This window comes from Dermacentor albipictus, chromosome 4 (genome assembly GCF_038994185.2).
Source record: "Dermacentor albipictus isolate Rhodes 1998 colony chromosome 4, USDA_Dalb.pri_finalv2, whole genome shotgun sequence".
Taxonomy (NCBI): domain Eukaryota; kingdom Metazoa; phylum Arthropoda; class Arachnida; order Ixodida; family Ixodidae; genus Dermacentor; species Dermacentor albipictus.
Genome location: NC_091824.1, coordinates 167,409,241 through 167,426,618, shown reverse-complemented (window position 1 = coordinate 167,426,618; position 17,378 = coordinate 167,409,241). Strand labels below are relative to the sequence as shown.

The 17,378-nt window shown below is 46.1% G+C and overlaps 1 protein-coding gene across 1 annotated transcript in view; it reads right to left on the bottom strand.

Annotated features, from left to right (window-relative positions):
* Positions 1–2,127: 2,127 nt before the first annotated feature.
* LOC135910056 (ATP-binding cassette sub-family G member 1-like) overlaps positions 2,128–17,378 on the bottom strand; it is a 53,295-nt gene continuing 38,044 nt past the window's right edge. Inside the window, exons 5-13 of the mRNA XM_065442014.2 lie at positions 16,882–17,027; positions 14,538–14,661; positions 13,740–13,854; positions 13,090–13,226; positions 11,442–11,543; positions 5,955–6,123; positions 5,645–5,745; positions 4,686–4,841; positions 2,128–3,018 (exon numbers count right to left, since the gene is read on the bottom strand). Of these exons, the coding sequence (XP_065298086.1) occupies positions 2,674–3,018; positions 4,686–4,841; positions 5,645–5,745; positions 5,955–6,123; positions 11,442–11,543; positions 13,090–13,226; positions 13,740–13,854; positions 14,538–14,661; positions 16,882–17,027 (1,395 nt within the window). The 3' untranslated portion in view covers positions 2,128–2,673. The remainder of the gene's footprint in view (positions 3,019–4,685; positions 4,842–5,644; positions 5,746–5,954; positions 6,124–11,441; positions 11,544–13,089; positions 13,227–13,739; positions 13,855–14,537; positions 14,662–16,881; positions 17,028–17,378) is intronic.

The following is a 17,378-nucleotide window of genomic DNA, read 5'->3' as shown; positions in this document are numbered from 1 at the left end:
ATGTCCGTTTCTCCGTACAGATCTGTCTTTGTGTCACTGGTTTTACGATGAAACCTGAAGATCTTGGCAACTTTTACAGGCAACCGTGATATCAGTGTTCAACCAAACGTAATACTAAAGCCTGCACAACGAGCTTTTATTTTCCAATTAGTCTAGCAGTCACGTTAGCAAACGAAAGTCATCAAACTTTGAGCGAACTCCAGCTGGCTCGCCTCTCTTCCCGAGGTGTAGGGCAGGTGCACTGTCCTTTTGTGGTTGGAGCGTGTATTGGATTCTTAAGCTGTCATCGATTAAGCGGTAGAACTCCCACGCTGTGCTTAGCAGCGGTTGCCATAGGATGATTGCGACTGCAGAGCTCGTCCTTTTCGGCTCTCGGTGAAAGACCTTATTCTGTTGTGCTTTACTATTTGCACAAAGCGTTCATTGCCAAAACATTTTTTTGAAACTCCACAAACCAAATCAAAACGTCATCAGCCAGAATGGCCTCTCATACGTTGTCCTACAAACATTATCTCCAACGCAAGGACGACGTCATATTTGACATGCGGCTCAAGATTGTGCGATGTCTGTCGATGGAGACGTTTAGAGGAAAACTTTTACGTTGATGCCGTTTCTCTGCGTACCCTATGGTGTGCATCGTATAAAGAAAATAAGACTGTTTACAAGTGCTTCGACAATGCGACCCCCTTTCTTTTTTAACTGCCAAAATAATCAAAAATAAAAATGCTTATTCGCAACTCCAGTAAATTATACGCCTCTGTCGTACGTGCGTACAAAAGCAGGCACATTACAACTCTGGTATACAAAACTGTGTCTTCAGCCTAATGACGTAGTAAAAAATACTTTTTAGTAAAAAAGGGAAAAGGGGAGAGGCCACCCACTTGACCGGGAAGGGGAAAAATGGGGAGGGGGGGCTAGGAAGGCCCCGTACTAACGTAGAAATTTCGGGGAGGGGGCCACGGGCCTGGGTGTGCCACCTGACCTCTGCCTACGCCGCAGCTTCAGAGTCGCCTGGAAGTACTGACGCTTGTAGGCAATCAAGTAACCAAAAAGACTACTGCCGTTGGGTGGACCGGCACATATGCGCCGCTCGTTTAGGACTAGAAAACTTTGACCGTATGCTACATTAAAATATTTTGGAGTGTTTTGATGTGTTGTTATTCCTAATTAAGTGGCTAAAGGGTCTCCTTTGACGCTACCTATAGTCAGCGTACAAAAACCAAAGTAAGTGCCAAAGGAGCCAGGTTAGAGAAATTGGCAGGAACCACAAGCTGCATCGCTTGCAAGTGTAGTCCAAGACGAAAGAATGTCGTCACTGCTGCCTTCTTCGTTCACACATAGATCCGCCATTCCGATATAAAGCATTGGGACATCTGAACGCAAATAAAATTGAAACTCAGAAATTTTCAGATAAAGCAAACTCATCCCATGCTGAATGTCGACGATAATGCGACTAGCATTAAAGCAATGTAGCGACACACCGGATTGCCACCGCAGTAACGCTAATTGGCAATCTCGCTGCCTACCGCAATTCTAAGTGATACCACGACAGTATATGCCTTGTTGTAATCGCTGCACTCCCGCTGAACTTTTTTTCGTAATATCTCTACTTTCCCGGCCGCAACTTACTTGCAATGGCTATCCACCAAGCGGCCGCGCTCGAAGTGGAGGTCTCTGTTGCGGATGGGGTGCTGCCGCTTCAGTATGTTTAATGATACATGCCCCTTGTGTCACCTCGGCCCATTCATATTGCGGGATTGACCAAGAATGGGCGCTTACCAGTATCACAAACGCGGTGCCGAAGTTGTGTGTTCGGGCACATACCCAGCTATCCTCGTTGTCAACTAGGCCAGACAGCAGCCAGCAGCGAGTTGTCTATTCGGTCACATACCCTGTGGCCCATGTTGTCTACTCGACAAGACAACAGCCAGTACATACTGTGTGGCCCAAGCTAGCAGACAACTGGGGTCACTGGGTCAAAGAGCTTAGATACACACCCTCATGGGAGTAGTTCGCAAAGGATGCCAATCGCACAAACAAAATGTGCATGCGTGTCATCGTCCCTTACTCTTACGAAAATCCACCCAAATGGTCTATCATGCTGTCTTATGCGAAGATGAACAAATGTGCCACATGTTTTTAAGTTTTATGTCACCTGCACAGGCTGTGGTAAAACTGATGCAGCTCAAATAAGAAAAAAAATAAAATTCCACTCGCCGTCACATAAAAATCTGCGCACGCGCACAAGCAACTTCGCAAACGTGCAAATCGACAACTGCACTCATTCCGGCCTATTACGATCTTCAGCAGGACACAGGCGACGAGACTGCATGTGGCGTCGCAGCCGTATATCGCTCTGAGCGGTATCCGTTTCACTACGTCGAGAGCCGCATTAAGTTGCATTGTTGTAGTCTCGACCGCCAACCGCCAATGGTCGGCACACCACTCCGGCGCGTCGGCTCACTTAGCTTCCTCAACAGCGCCTATTTTGCCGCGGAATGCACTGAAAGGTGCCAGTTCCGTACGAGTCACCATGCTTTCCGCTTGCAAGCGGCTGGAGCTAAAACGAAAAACAGAGCCAAATGCCCAACGTTCGCACACCATACCGTACATATGCGGGCGCGCGCACACACACATGAGAGGTCATCTCGCAGCCGCTCGAACTGAAACGCTTCACTCTTTTCTAGCTAACCTGATCTTGAGCAGGATAAAGGCGATGGTCCTGCATATGGCTTCGTAAGCAAGCAGCGCAAGCACCAACACATAAAACTTCTTGTCCGCTGCACCGACGAACTCGAGGAACTGTGCGGGGTCCTCATAGAGGCAGATGAACTGGTCGCATTCAAGAGTTGGGCGGCCATAGCCGTACACCGACAGCAGTAGTCCGTTGTAGCCGTAGTAGATGTACGAGATATCCGTTAACCAGCGCGCGTACCGCGACATCAGGTGGGCCGGCACGAAGAAGCCGCAGAAGAAGAAAGCCGGCGACACGATAGGCAGGGCCAGGAACACCGCCGTCTGTGCGATATGCAAGAAAGAAATTTCTGTGAAACAAAGCAATGTACCTTGAACGACGAGTAGAAAACGTTCGTGAGATACGACAGCCCCTAATGTGGTCACCATATTCACCATATTCAAGCAAGTGCACTGCAGGACAAATGTCACCCATCCGTGCCTTACAATAATAATGGCTTCCATCATGTACCACTTAAGAGTTCCTAACACCACCGCTATATTTTGTTCTCTGTCAGCACCGATTACGCTTTTTACAGAGAAGCTGTCTGTGGCTATAAGATCCCGGTATTTCTTCCGTGGTGTAACGTCCACAGAAAACTACCACCTTCTATGACTCATACCCTCAAATACAATAGTTCATAGTCCCGTAAGGCAGAGGCCACAAGTACTCAGCAAAGTGAAGCGAACAGTGCATACATTCTTTGAAATCACGCATACAACATACCGAACAGTACACGTTTTAATAAAGAACAATCTCAAAACAAGCATCCGAACTACATAACTGATGATAAGGCACTCCTGCACCTACATGCAATGCGAAGCACATAGCGCTCCTCGCCGCATACGTTTCCCGGTAAAGATTACTGTTGCGCAGGCTGCTGCGGCGACGGTGGATTGACTGTATAGCATACGAACCATGAATTGACGTAACTACACTTCCCTACGTAAAAGGAAAACCCGCCTACAGGCTGATATGCGTTGTGTTACTGTGCTATGGGAAGGCCACGAAGAGTGAGTCTCCTATAGAGCACCGCTTACGAGGCACGGGGAATTTCTCTTCTCTCTGAAACACTTCTTGTAGATGCACGAAGTAGCGACGCAAGTCAAGTCGCAGGCTGTGGAAACCTCTTAGGCTAATAATTAGGTAAAGTACATGTGAATGTCGCCACTTGAATAATTTCAACCAACGTCGCAATGGGTAATCGGTCTGGTTGCATACAGCGTCGCTGTCCGACTACACCTTCAAATCGTCGATTAGAGATCATTTCTTCCTGTTTTGCTATGCCTTCTCTAGCTCCAGTGATCGTCGATCAGCTGTTATAGCATTTCCATGCCCAGATCTGTTTTTTCTGAATTTCAACGACGGTGATATATCAAGAAATGTTCGCTTCCGGCACCAGAAGAAAGAAACACTTGCCTGTCTAAAACTTCCGCATCTGCAGCGACCGCTTGCTAATTACGGACAGCATTGGGTGCTTTCTGCATGTTAGCAACATTTCATTTGTAAAACTTAATACCAGTCATAGATGACACATATCGTCCACTTGCTTCCCTGCGTCGTCCTATTTTACTATAGTCTCCCTTCGTGTAAATGCGGAAAAATTACAGCAGTAGACAAATAGTATTTCATGGAAGGCACAATTTTGTAGCCCCGGCGTATTCTCGATTGATCATTTTCGGGTTAATTTCACTTTCGCGTAACGTGCAGTCTGGAGTGAAGACTCACTGGAGCGACGGCAGCTCCACCCATTGTATAGCCAATCAGCGTCCACGGAAAGTGATATCTCCGAAAGCGATCAATTCAAAAAAGCACTCATGGCTGAGCAGCGCGAAGGCATTGATAGTAAAGGATCACGCCACGAGCTCAGTAAACAAAACCAAAAAGTAACTCGTCCTCTCTGATTCGCACTCGTTTTATAGAGGGCTTGCTAGGCAACCTGCCGTCTCACCTGTAGCTTGGACACTGCAGACACGATGAGCCCCATTGCCTGCGACACGGCGCATATCTGGACGCAGAAGAGCATGACGCCTGCCACACGCCATAGCTCTTTCGGTTGTCCCGTCGGATAGTACACAATGGCGATCAGCACAGCGTTCGGTATCACCTGCACTCGGAAAGAGTCCAAGCGAAGAGGGCACAGCGATGTGGTCATGACAACAGGGATCTGAGCCTACCTCACAAGACCCCTATATCACGTCTATCAGGCAGCTCTGTCCTTAGGCTGGATTCATGTGACAGAACAAGCCATTATTCTATCCCGCGGGTGAGCGTGCCATGGCTTGGCGGAATCGGATTACGCCACATGTGAGTTCACAGCTCACTCTACGACCTCAAAGTACGTAGACTGAGCGGCTGGAACCGGTAGAATCTGCCATCCTAGCTGCTACCGCACACGCCCACGCCCCAACACCCATTATGAGCCTTGCAAGACAGTTCGAAGGCATCTACATATGCATGATCTTAGAAGACAAATTCAAATGGGTTCCAGGCAGTACTATTTGTTAATGCTTAGTCGAAGATGTCAGTTTGCAAACTGGCAAGTAGGTCAAGCTAGTAATCTTGTCCATATTCCTTTATATCATTGTTCCAACAAATTGCCAAATAAATGAAATGAATCATTTGCGTTGCACGATTGCACGTAATGTATGATCACTAATAAACTAGCTTTCGCACTCTATACAGTGAGACCTAATGTGCAGTATGGCACTTTTCGGTTGCGGTACAAATTGTTACCCCTGAAGCTCTGCAGATTGTTAACTATGCAAACAGCCTCAGTGCCGCATGCTTAACTAGATGGGTAACTCGTCGCAAGTCGCTCTTGGTGCAACTTTAGTTGATACACTTCCCCGTAGCGTAAGCTGCACGACGAGCAACTTCGGATGTTTCATGCAGCACGTCATCACTCACCAGAAACGGAATCTCCGTGACATAGTTCGCCAGGTAGAAAACTTTGAGGCTGTACCAGCAATTCCTTTGCTCTCTCATCAATACTGAGATGTTTACGGGAACTGTAAAAATGAAAAAAAATGTGAAGAAGTGGAATGATCAAAGAAGTCGGCCCATTATTTTATTATATCCGAATTTCAAAGCCAAACACGGAAAGTGTCTTTTTTTCCCCTCGTTTTCGGTCTAAAACAATAGATCTACAATGGCAGTCGCGCAGCGTGGCGAGCGAAGCTACCCAATATTTCGTTCTTGCGCACGTGCCCGGACTCACAGACTATGACGGCGGGCAGGATGGTCTGGAAGACGCAGATGCAGCACATGGAGAAGAACATTGTGGCGTTGTGGGTGACCGTGCTCGCCTTGTTGCCAATGTCGTAGTACAGTATGACAAGCATCAGCGCGAAGCCCACATATGCCACAAGCCGCAAGGGAGTGGCCACCTGCACCCAAGAAAATGCAATCAACAGATCTATCGATCACGTGGAAAAACATGTGGCTGCACTGTACACAGTTTAATGTTTTGTATGTAACAATAGCGTCTATGTCACAAAAACACAAACTTATGAAGGAGCAACACCGGTAGTTATCCAAGTATGCGTGTATCCTGTTTTGAGAGGTGGTTATTTGTGGCACTCAGTGGCACAACGTGTTACAGTTTGCTCTCCCCTGCCACCATGCCTTACCCGTATGCGGAAGCCAAGTGTTACTTCGAGCGCCATTTCCTCAAAGACCAGTTCTGAACTCCGTGCAGCGTCCGCGAACGTCTCTGGTCGCAGATCAGCGTCTCAAGACGCTACCTGTCACGAGGAATGAACGCGAGAACGTTCCCCAACCACCGTTCCACCATGCGGTACCGCAAGGTACCACCACAGCATGGAGATACCGTAACACCATGCGGCTTTAGACTGCACTATCTTCGGAATCGGCCCACGAAGACGGTTAGCCTGTCACACGAAATCTGTATTAACAGAAAGCTGCATTAAAGGAAGCGTGCCCCTGAAGGCGTGTATTTGTTGCAGTGTAGGCATTTAGATAGTGTTTGTTGTTTCATTGTGTAATTGTGTTCTTTCATTGTGCAAACCTTTAGACGACCTAAAGCTCTCACGCGACAGCACATGATGAGAGGTCACAGCTATTTGCTTACTCGCACGACGACATTGCGAACGCTTGTCTTCCCCGGGGTCAAGATCTACCCACAGAGTGATATAACTTTGCATTGTAACCCATCGCCATATGATCAAAACCTCCAGAAAAACTGTGGATGTTTATTGGAATTTGACGAAAATTTTACTTTGTCACTGCAAATGTCGTATCTAGAACTCGTATGTATGTTAGAACTGCGTTCGCATCGCAGGTTTCTTTCAATCTGGTATATTCACTTATGGCGGCAAATGTACCCCACAACTATACTCTACCTCAGTAGTTCCTTGCAGCACTGTGGAAGCCACAATACATTTTACCCAATAGGAAGACGGGACACCTCTCAATATCTGTTCATCCGCGCCGCGTCGTGTGCTCAGCGTCTATACTCCATCCTGCATGCTTGATGGATTGACGCAACAAACGTTTTGGCGTCGTAAACATAAGCTGTGTTTTCTTTAATGTGACAGTAGGGCCCCGCTTCAGTTATACGCTCTCTCACGTGCCGTCCTTCTCTAAGCGTTATAGTTGTCACGTGGGTAGGAGAGTGCATAGTAACTCGTTTTATACATGTCTCTGTTGTCTGATAGTTAGAGAACTAGGCTATAGCACTGATGGACCCTGATTCATCTCCCACCAACAGCGACGTATTCTTATTATTGAACAGCCCTAAAGCCTGGCGAGGCAGTAACCTCACCTATACGTGCCGCAAGGTCGCGGGATCGAATCCCTGCCACGGCGGCTGCATTTCGATGGGGGCGAAATGCGAGAACACCCATGTACTTAGATTTAGGTGAGCGTCAAAGAATCCCAGGTGGTCGAAATTTCCGGAGTCCTCCACTACGGCGTGCCTCATAATCATAAAGTGGTTTTGGCACGTAAAACCCCATTTTACCAAGGTTGAGGACTGGGCGTGTTGGTATAGCATATTAGATGCTTCATTGCGCAACATTTGGACGACACACACAGAAGAGAAAGCGCTCTGTGGTGTGTGTTTCTCTTCTGTGTGTGTCGTCCAAATGTTGCGCAATCAAGCTTATAATATCCCATAATTTAATTTTTTTTTGCTTCTCCTTTTCTGATCGGAGCTACCGAATTCAGCGAGAATATAGTCGCCACTCCACTCATCAGCCTCTTCACTATCGAAAAGAAATATATCTTTTTTGTCGTGAGTCATGGGCGCTCAAAAAGTAGTCAGATAGTGATGATGTTGATGATGATGATGATGATAACATGATTATCATTAACTGGGTGATGGCATGATGACGTCACACTACAGTATGCTATTTAAGTACACGCGCACTTTAAATGTCATTCATTGTACACGTATATGCTTTAATTTGAACTCCTTGCACACAGCGGCAATTCCTATTCTGCCCTTTACTGACGAAACTGTGAGCTTCGTCGACAGAGGGGAGCTGTTATAATCTAATATTTTAGTGCAGTGCAAATGTCTCTTTGCTTTGCTTTGTTACCTACTCACTAGCGACGCGTTGTGTTAGCCTAGGCTGAGGCATCAACAGCTGTGAATCTCGGTTCGTTTCATTAGGACTCATTAACAGATAATGTTATAATAAACCTGTATGTCTTGCTTGAGATGCGGCATCCCTCGATAACATGATAAAATTTGCCCTCTGGTCACGTCTACAAGGGGCTAAGCTGGCGCCCGAACTGTTTAAACATCATGTGAGCAACCGACGGTGCATGGATTAGTCTGGCGCGCTGAAAAAATATCAGCCTCTCCAATGCGCAACGTCCTTTCCAAGCAAGAAGATTATGAAGAATAATAATTAATTCATTTATAAGCATAATGAAATAAGGAGCGATAGTTTCGCACGTGTTTTCAGCTAAACATATTTTAGCAGCAACAGTCCCCGTGCATCATTTGTACGTGGTACAGTAGATGACCAGCTCTTTTTGGAAACTACAAAAAAAAACGCATCAGCTGCACTCAAAGGTTAGGTTGAATAGCAGACGATGAACGCTGCCTTATAGTCCTCACCATATTTTATAATGCTTTCCCAAATGTCTGACATTAAGTGTAACGTCATCTTGCAGAAGAGAAGGACTAAAACAAATTTTGAAGACTTGTCTACCGCATTTGACTTTGTATATATAGAGCTTCTTTTTACAGCGAAGCTGTCTATGGTTAAGATATGGAAGAAAGTGTAGGCAACAGTGCAGAAAAGGTCTAAGCTCCATGGCACATACCCCCGTTGGCTCGAGGACCTGTAACGTGCCCTTGAACTACCTTTGTCACACGTAGCACCCAAATAGGTCCTAAGTACACAGGTAAGAACAGATGTATTTGAAAAAAAAAATGTTTTGTACAACTTTTTTCAAAAAGGACTGGTAAAAATTTTTCGGCGCCAACCGCGCAAACATGCTAGTTCCACTGCTCGCGCGTTCGTCGTCGTCTTCTTCCACAGCTGGTTCCGTCGTGCAAAAAAACTATCATCAGCAGCAATGGTTCTGCTGCCGCTCGTCGTTCCAGCGTAGAATGTCACTTTTCTGTCGTCGTAATAGGGAGGCCGCGTTTACGAGGGTATGAGCCACTGCTTGGAGGGACCCTTACCAGGTCTGGCCATATTGAGCTGACAAGCGCAGAGCATACAATGCGCGATAACGATCGTGTCTGCAAAGTACTACATCGCTACGCACCGCCGAAAGATCTGAAATTTCTAACTGAACGCCGTTTTCCCTTCTCCTCGCGGCCGCCGCGCTCCAAGCCGGGGGATGACGTACATGTGCTATAGTCGCATACAAGTCAATTTTGCAGTGAAGCCCAGCCCACGGCCTCATAACCGCCAGGCAGTGTTCCTCCGCGAGGCTGCAAATAGTTCGTACTTCAAACTTTTCCTGTTTCCTAAATGAGGTGGTTACCACGAAAGTAAAATTAAAAGAGCATAATTTTGTACGTGTTCACCCGTCTATTATAGTGGAACGGTGAAAGCCTAATTATTTATTTAACTGAAATAAAAGGCATGCTTCGCTGCAGCTATTTATTGTCAAGTTTCACTTCATTTGGCAGTGAAGTTTCATGAGTAAAACGGGGTCAGCAGTGAAAATAACTGTACCGCGGACTTTTGAAGAGTGAAATGCTCAGACTTCATGCAATTTGTCCGTGTCTGTTGCACACCTCATCGCTTCCGCCGACGAAAATACTCTTCATGAACAGCAGACGCACCGGGCGTATCAAGTACGACGCCATTTTGAAATGGTCGCATGACGACGATTTTGTTCGCTCCTGTGATTGGCTGGCGGAGTAACAACCCCGCGCAGTCCGTGTGCCCTGGTTGCCAACTGCTGTTTTTTATAAGTTGTATCCTACTATAATGCGCCCACGTTCACGTGTTCGCGCTGTGACGTCGCTCGTGGTGACACGTGACTTCAAAAAATATGCTGCTAGAAGAGATGAATTAAAGCTTAGAGAAATAACAAAACACACAAACCGAATGTCTGCATGTTTTTGTTTTACTTCACACCGCATCTAGAGAGAGGTACTTCCGTTTCGTCTGCTTGTTGCTACGTCGGGCAGTCGCGCGCGCTGACACCGCAACTATGCCATTTTCTACCATGTTCCAGCGTGGGATCATGCTCTGTGATCCGCTTGTGTCTGCCTCAGTATTCGTGTAGCACAGACTTATACCATGCTTATACCGCTAGTGAGATGTCCTCGTGCACAGCGCGCAAAATCGTGTGCGGCGCGAAACGAGGCAATCGCAACAGCTCGCACGTAACGCCGTCAGCAGAGGAGCGCCGCGCCTCATGAAAGCGAGGAGAAAAAAAAGAATGAAGGCGGGGCCCATGACGTATGCTTCACGCGATCGTCGAGGTTCGGTGTGAGAGAACACAGGGAAGGAATTTCGCTTACGGAGGCTAGACGGGGCGAGTGGAGAGTGTCTGGTATGGCAGTGGAGCTCGCCTGCTGAAATCATGGGTTCACGGCATTGAAATATTTCTATCGCGGCTATTAATGAGCCGATTTGAAAAATTTTTACGGCAGAACGCTCCCTAGAGGACACGTAACAACTTCCAGTGTATAACCAAAATTTGCTGTGGGACCTGGTGAGGGGCCCTTTAAAGGGTTACGAGCCATTACGCGGCGCGACGGACACATTTAATAACAGAGGTGATACGCGGATGTGCGTACATACCTGTATTACCACGGTCACCGCAGCTTAGGACAATAAATATGTTCGTACCTTTGTTCAATGTTCTGAGTCACCTATGTGTCGTGCGCTAAACAGCTTCGCTGGTCATTCACCTTCACAGAGTGGAATGGCACTCCATTTTTTTTTCTTATTTTTTCTTTTTTTCTTCTTCTTTTTGGAGAAAGCGAGGGGGAGCGATGCAACAGTCTTTTGAGACCTAAAGTGTTTCAGTGGCTAAAATTCAATATATCTATTTTATTTTCCGTGAGTACGGGGTTTGTGGAAAGTGAAAAATTAATTTTGTCACAACAATGTCGCATTTTAAGGCTTTCATGTTTGTTGATCCTGCGTTAATGAAGTTGCACACTTGCGGGTGTTGTGTAATTTATATTAAAAAAAGACGTCACTCAATGCACGGTAACAAGAAAGCAAATATTTGATCATAGAATAAATAAAACACAGACCTTGTTACGGAACACCGAGAGCCAGCACCTCTTCAGGAGAATCCGGAATTGATGAAACTGGTTGACTTTGAAAGAGTACATCCGGTTTGCCTCAGCCTTTTGCTGTAGATTTAAAGAAGAAAGAACAAGACGGGAGGAATAAATATTATGTTGTCCACACCTGTGAGCACAACCTAAGGAACGCTGGAAAGAAACAACTGACGCAGACTCAACCTTATTTTTAACCTTTACTAGTTTCCAGAAAGTCTGGACGAGGGTGCATGATAAGTTTCTAATTAGTTCATCGCCATTATTTCCTTACAGAAAACATTAATTCCTGTAGGAGAAAAAAAGGCTTTGAAAAAACGCTTTCTCTCTCATTGAAACACGTGAAAAACATGACGTTAAGCCCTGGCGAGTCTAAGTTCACTAGCGGAATTATTACTTGAACATGAAAATTACATTGCTTACCACCCGTCTTTATGTTTGCTGAATGTGCTAAACTATGCCTACTTCACGTAATACAAAGGCTGACAAATCAAAGCAATTGAGCCATAATAATACGATTTAGAAGAAATGTGCACATTGTCTAAACGAGTGCGCTGTTAACATATTCAGCAATTTCTTGAAAGCGCTGACATCCGCCACGAAAAGAACAAACAAAGCTCGACTTGCTCGCCTCGTCATGCGATAGAATAGACCGGTGATAGCCTTTTGAATTTTCGTACGCCTGCCACAGCGGTACTCCCCTATTCATGTTTTCGATAGCGTTCTGGTCGCCTCCGGTTGCCTCTGGCTTACGTTTGACAGCCTTCGTACAGCTTTCAACATACATTCGACAACTTTAATTCAGATCCACTGGTGAAATCACCTAAATAATATTTGTCTGCCTTTGAAGTCTCTCGAGCCAATGCCCTGTTGTCGGAAGCTAGTAGTCATTAGCGTATGGGACGCGCTGCGTTAAGAGTTATCGGGTTACTCGATCGCTTGGTACCAACTATTGGCAAACCTTGCAAAAATTTCGAGGAGCTAAATCAAAATCGGATGACGAGCGGTCTGTAGAAGTTAACTTTCTGTCTGAAATGCGGTAAAGTTTGCTGAAATCCGACACTCGACCAAAGGGATCGTTGCTGTGTTGTATTTTGATTATAAGAGGTGAAGCCGAGCTAAAGCGTCCTCTTGAATGTGTGCTACATACGTGCGGGCACGTTCGACGTACATGACTTCAACATTCACGGGCACATGCCCCTCATTTAGTAAACTAGCGCATGCAGCACATTATCAATTTTCATTATTTACCTTTGTAGGTTAATTAAGCTCGCCAGCAATGGTATCGTATGTACAGACAACACGGTCGCCACAACACAAGAACAGAACGGCCAGTGCGAGCAACATTGATAAAGGAGGAGCAGGAGGAGAGCCAGGAAGAAATATTTGTCAGGGCTATAGGAACTTGCCCCAGACCGAATCTTCGTGGCCGGCTCAGGCCTCCTGGCTGAGCATATTCTTGACCTCGCCATCTTTTTTATCCCTTCTGGTGCGGCTACGTATGCCTGTTACGAACAGCTTACTAGTAGGACAAATGTGTTCCCTTCGTGTAATACTGACAAATAGTTAAGGGGCTCGCAGTGTACGACGGCCACCGTCGAACAAGGACCGCTCGACGCACCTCGCTGGTCATGATGAGCCCGCCGTACTTCGTCATCGTGCCTTTAGCGGCAGCGCTGCCGTCCGGCAACGGAAGCTCGAACTCGCGGCTCAGCACGTCGCGGTAGTCACCGTAGTCGCCGGACGCCACTTCGCTAACTGCAGAGAAAAGCAACGTTAGATCAGCACTGCAATAAACATGCGCTCTCCCTACTTACATACTGAAACTGTGCTCAAAAGGGTGACGAAAAAGAACGTCGGAAAACAGACGCAGAGCTTTTTCATTCTATCGCAGGTATTATCATGAAGCACCTGATCTTGTAATTTACGCAAGTACACTACTTTCGTCGTCAAATAAGCTCTCCTTTCCGTTAGCCCGCATGCTACGAAACAAAATTTTGACCTAAAGGGAAGAAAGGTTTACCTCGCTGATGTAGCTGCTTCAACTAAGTTTCTCAGAAGTCTACGAATCTTACCCAAAAAAGTAACTGACAGATGTATCCAGTGCTTTATTTGTGCATATTTGCCCCATAAATTGTTCTCAATTTTAGTTCTCAATTATCAATTACCTTACAAAATTAGAGCCAGAAACGTCATGTGTGGACGCTGGCTACCGTGCATTGTGACTATATTACAAATTGACTCATTTCTCTTTTCGTTTGTGCGACTCACTGTAGTCGGCAGGGTTGTGGAACTGTGGACACTGCAGACCATGCCTCGTCAGAAAGCCTAGCAGGCCATCCACTTCGCCGTTGTAGATGCAACGCCCCGCAGAAACCATGTACAGCTGTGAAGAGAAAAGTATGAGTTATTAGCGACACGTAGGGTTCACCTGTATCTCTGACGCAGCAACTTTAGCATAACGCTGCTTCTCGTGCGAATATGGCTTGTGTCAAGTTAGTTGCTTATTGCAGTCTGGAAACATTACAACAAATGCGTTCACAAAATAACACGAGACAACCTATTGTGCATTGCTCCTTTACTGTAAATGTATGGTTTATTGTACTGAGGTTTCATCGAACAAGAGGTGTCTATTTGCCCTTTATTGTAGCTAGCGCTCAAATGATCAAATCATTGCATAACAGTCCTATGACGACTAGTAAGAACTAAATATTTGAGAAGTCAGATTTCCCCAAAGCTGTGCGTGAAATACGCAAGGCATGTACCTTAGAATGACGCAGAAATCACGAAAGGGCTATCAAGGATGCTTAGGAAGCTCGCGTCCTTCCTCCTGTCATCTTTTCTGTCTCATTCCCAGGTGTTTCTTCTTATTTCCTAAGTGCTGGAAATGTCTCAGACAATTACAGCGATGGCCCCTGAAACTGTGTCGCAGCCTCCCTCGTGGACGACGACAAGCCCGCAGACGTACATTTTTAGATGTAACATTTGACCTGACAGGCCTGTTTATCAAAGAAGACATCTAGAATGTATGGTAAATGACAGCGTGCTATGATTAAAGATTCATCTCACCATGTCAAAGTAAGAGAAGATCTTGGCACTGGGTGCGTGTATAGAGCAGATGACAGTGTGTCCCATAGAGGCCAACCGCTTTAGTATCTGCACGCACATCAGACTTGACACGTTGTCCAGGCCACTGCATGACAGACATACATACCGAACCTGTATGAACCAAACAATTTCACTGCTATCGAGGATTTGGTACTCAGTTGTAACTGCGGCCTCATTGGGGAAAGATGTGCTCCGTGAGCAATACTTGTTCAAATAATGAAGATAATTGCATGATTCTGAAGTGTGCCGTCTTACTACATTATTATTATTATTATTATTATTATTATTATTATTATTATTATTATTATTATTATTATTATTATTATTATTATTATTATTATTATTATTATTATTATTATTATTATTATTATAAAACGCATGCAAATGCCGCGAACGGGACAGAAGCAAGGTAATGTTGTTTGCCGTCACTTGGAGATACTCAGATTATTTTTTGCATTTAATTATTTTTCGGCCTACAGTCACCGTTGTTTGAGCGACTTGACCGCACATATTCACTCGTCTCAGGGTGGAACAACGCTGCTCATATGCACAGAATGTATGTTTTGCTATGTTTCGACATTATTTCATACGAGCGATGCTCCGTTTCCACAATATTTGAAGCTAACAAGGATCTGTGACTGTAAATGCCGATGTAAACAAATGCACTGTTTGGTAAATCCAACACGGAATACTGCGCTAGAAAGGCTTCTTGAATATGCGAAATGCTTAAAGAATGCGCAAAATGATTTTTTTTAAATTCAACGACGATTAGGATACTTCCTATGTGAAATTTAAGCGCAGCTCTACGTGTGTTTTCATTTCGCGATATATTGGCTGGCGCTGACAATCGGCCTTCTGCGGCACGTTGCAAATGGAGCAAAGTGTGGCGCGACTGCCTCGCTAATCAGGACATCGCGAGAGGCAGCGCGTGGGTGACGCGCGGGTGCGATTCACAGCAGTCGCCGCAGACAGACCTCCGCTCATGCAGCGCTTTGTTTCCATATATGATACTGGTGGCGTTTTTTTTTATTATTATTGATATGATATAAGGAGATGTTGGCGCACAATTTAAGGTGCCGGCTACTCCTTATCTCTTGAGTGGTTCCGTCATACATCATACAGGGTTAAAGGTTACATATCAAATAATTTTTTCACACAAGCACCAGGACTTATCACGCAACGTTTCCACAGGAAGGCTATGACGTAAGGAACCCATGGTACATACACTATGCAAGGTAAATGTTTCCACACTTATGTAGATAAATGTCTCAAAAAAACAAACGATACTGACGCCTAATCACACATTGTCTAGTCAACGGGTGGTACATACATCGTGTAAATGCATTATCACATACAGTCACAACAGAACAGTCAACATAATTCACAAACAGATACATATATGCGGTGACATTGAAATGAAGGGAATAATGAAAGAGCTAATAACGTCCAACAATGCCGCTGTCTTCAACAAAAGTCTTTAGTGTTTTTAAAGCGCTCTTCTGCAAGGCCGTTGTTGGCCAAGGCCTTGCAGATGAGCAATCGGTAGACGACGCGCGCTCGTTTTGCGCCACCTCGTAGCCATCGTCGCCGCAGAGCCCGTCTACCGTGGCACTATGCTTTTCTTCTCACGCTTTCGCCATACCTTCCTCCTCCGTTTTCCTCCTCGCGCGCTCTTCGCTATCGCCGTTTTTCATCACCCGCTGCGCTCCGCACTCGCTCTTTCATCCTTCGCTGTGCTCGTTCGCTTAAGAGGGGCGCCGACGCCGACGCTCGCCGCAGGAACGGGCGCCTAGGAGCTGCGCTCTAAAAAGCGAGCTGCAAGCGCCGAGAATTCAGCGACAACATATTCCAGTGCAGCCGCGTCGGCACACGCCTCCATCGGCAGCACTGTTAGCGCAACAGCGCACTCGGGCCCTCTTGCCAAGTAGTCGGTGAGTTCTACATGCCTTCCAGGAGCGACATGTGGCACTGGAGAAGCTATTAATATTTAATCGCAATCCACGAATCGCACAACCGACGCACAGATTGCACGGGCGCTGGTTCTCAAATCACCAGGGGAAAGCCCCGGCGCCGTTCCAAAACGTTTCCAGCGGCGTGCGGCAGAAGGCAGCACAGAAAATTGAAAAATGGTGGATTACAGCTGCCTGCCTCTATAGCGTAACGCAACCGCGGAAATGAAAAAGGTAGCAGGCTCAAGTCATCTTGCATATGCAAACTTGAGCTCTCTCTCTGTATATGTCATAATAATTTGAGCGTGCCTCTACTGTGTCATTTACCTTTCTCAAAACAATATCTGTGAGCTTACCTTGTGGGCTCGTCGAGGAAAAGAACAGGAGGGTTGTTGACCAACTCTTGTGCGATGGCCAGACGCTTACGTTGGCCGCCAGAGAGGTTTTCTGTACGAGTGTTGCGGCACACCTCCAGGCCCCACTCTTCGATCGACCGCTCAACCTATGAATAAAACGGGAGACTTAATATAAATTATGTCACATCAGATTACTTGCATTGATCGAAATGGTTGTTGAATAGATGCAGCAGAAAATGGCTTCATGTGCGAATAAAACTGGCTGAAACTCAGGCCCGACTTTGGCCACTGTTTTCAGAAAGACGTACAATTCTTATACTATCAGCGGCTCTATTAATCACGATGGTCCTGCTATAACTTCCAGTAGGGTAAAGTCTCAGATGTTAGAAGCGGTAATGTACGTAGTAAACGCTTACGCTTCTGTGACCAGGCCTCCCACTGCTCGGGTGTGTGCGGTGGGCCCGGGAGACAGCAAGAGACGCAGGAGCCCTGGACTA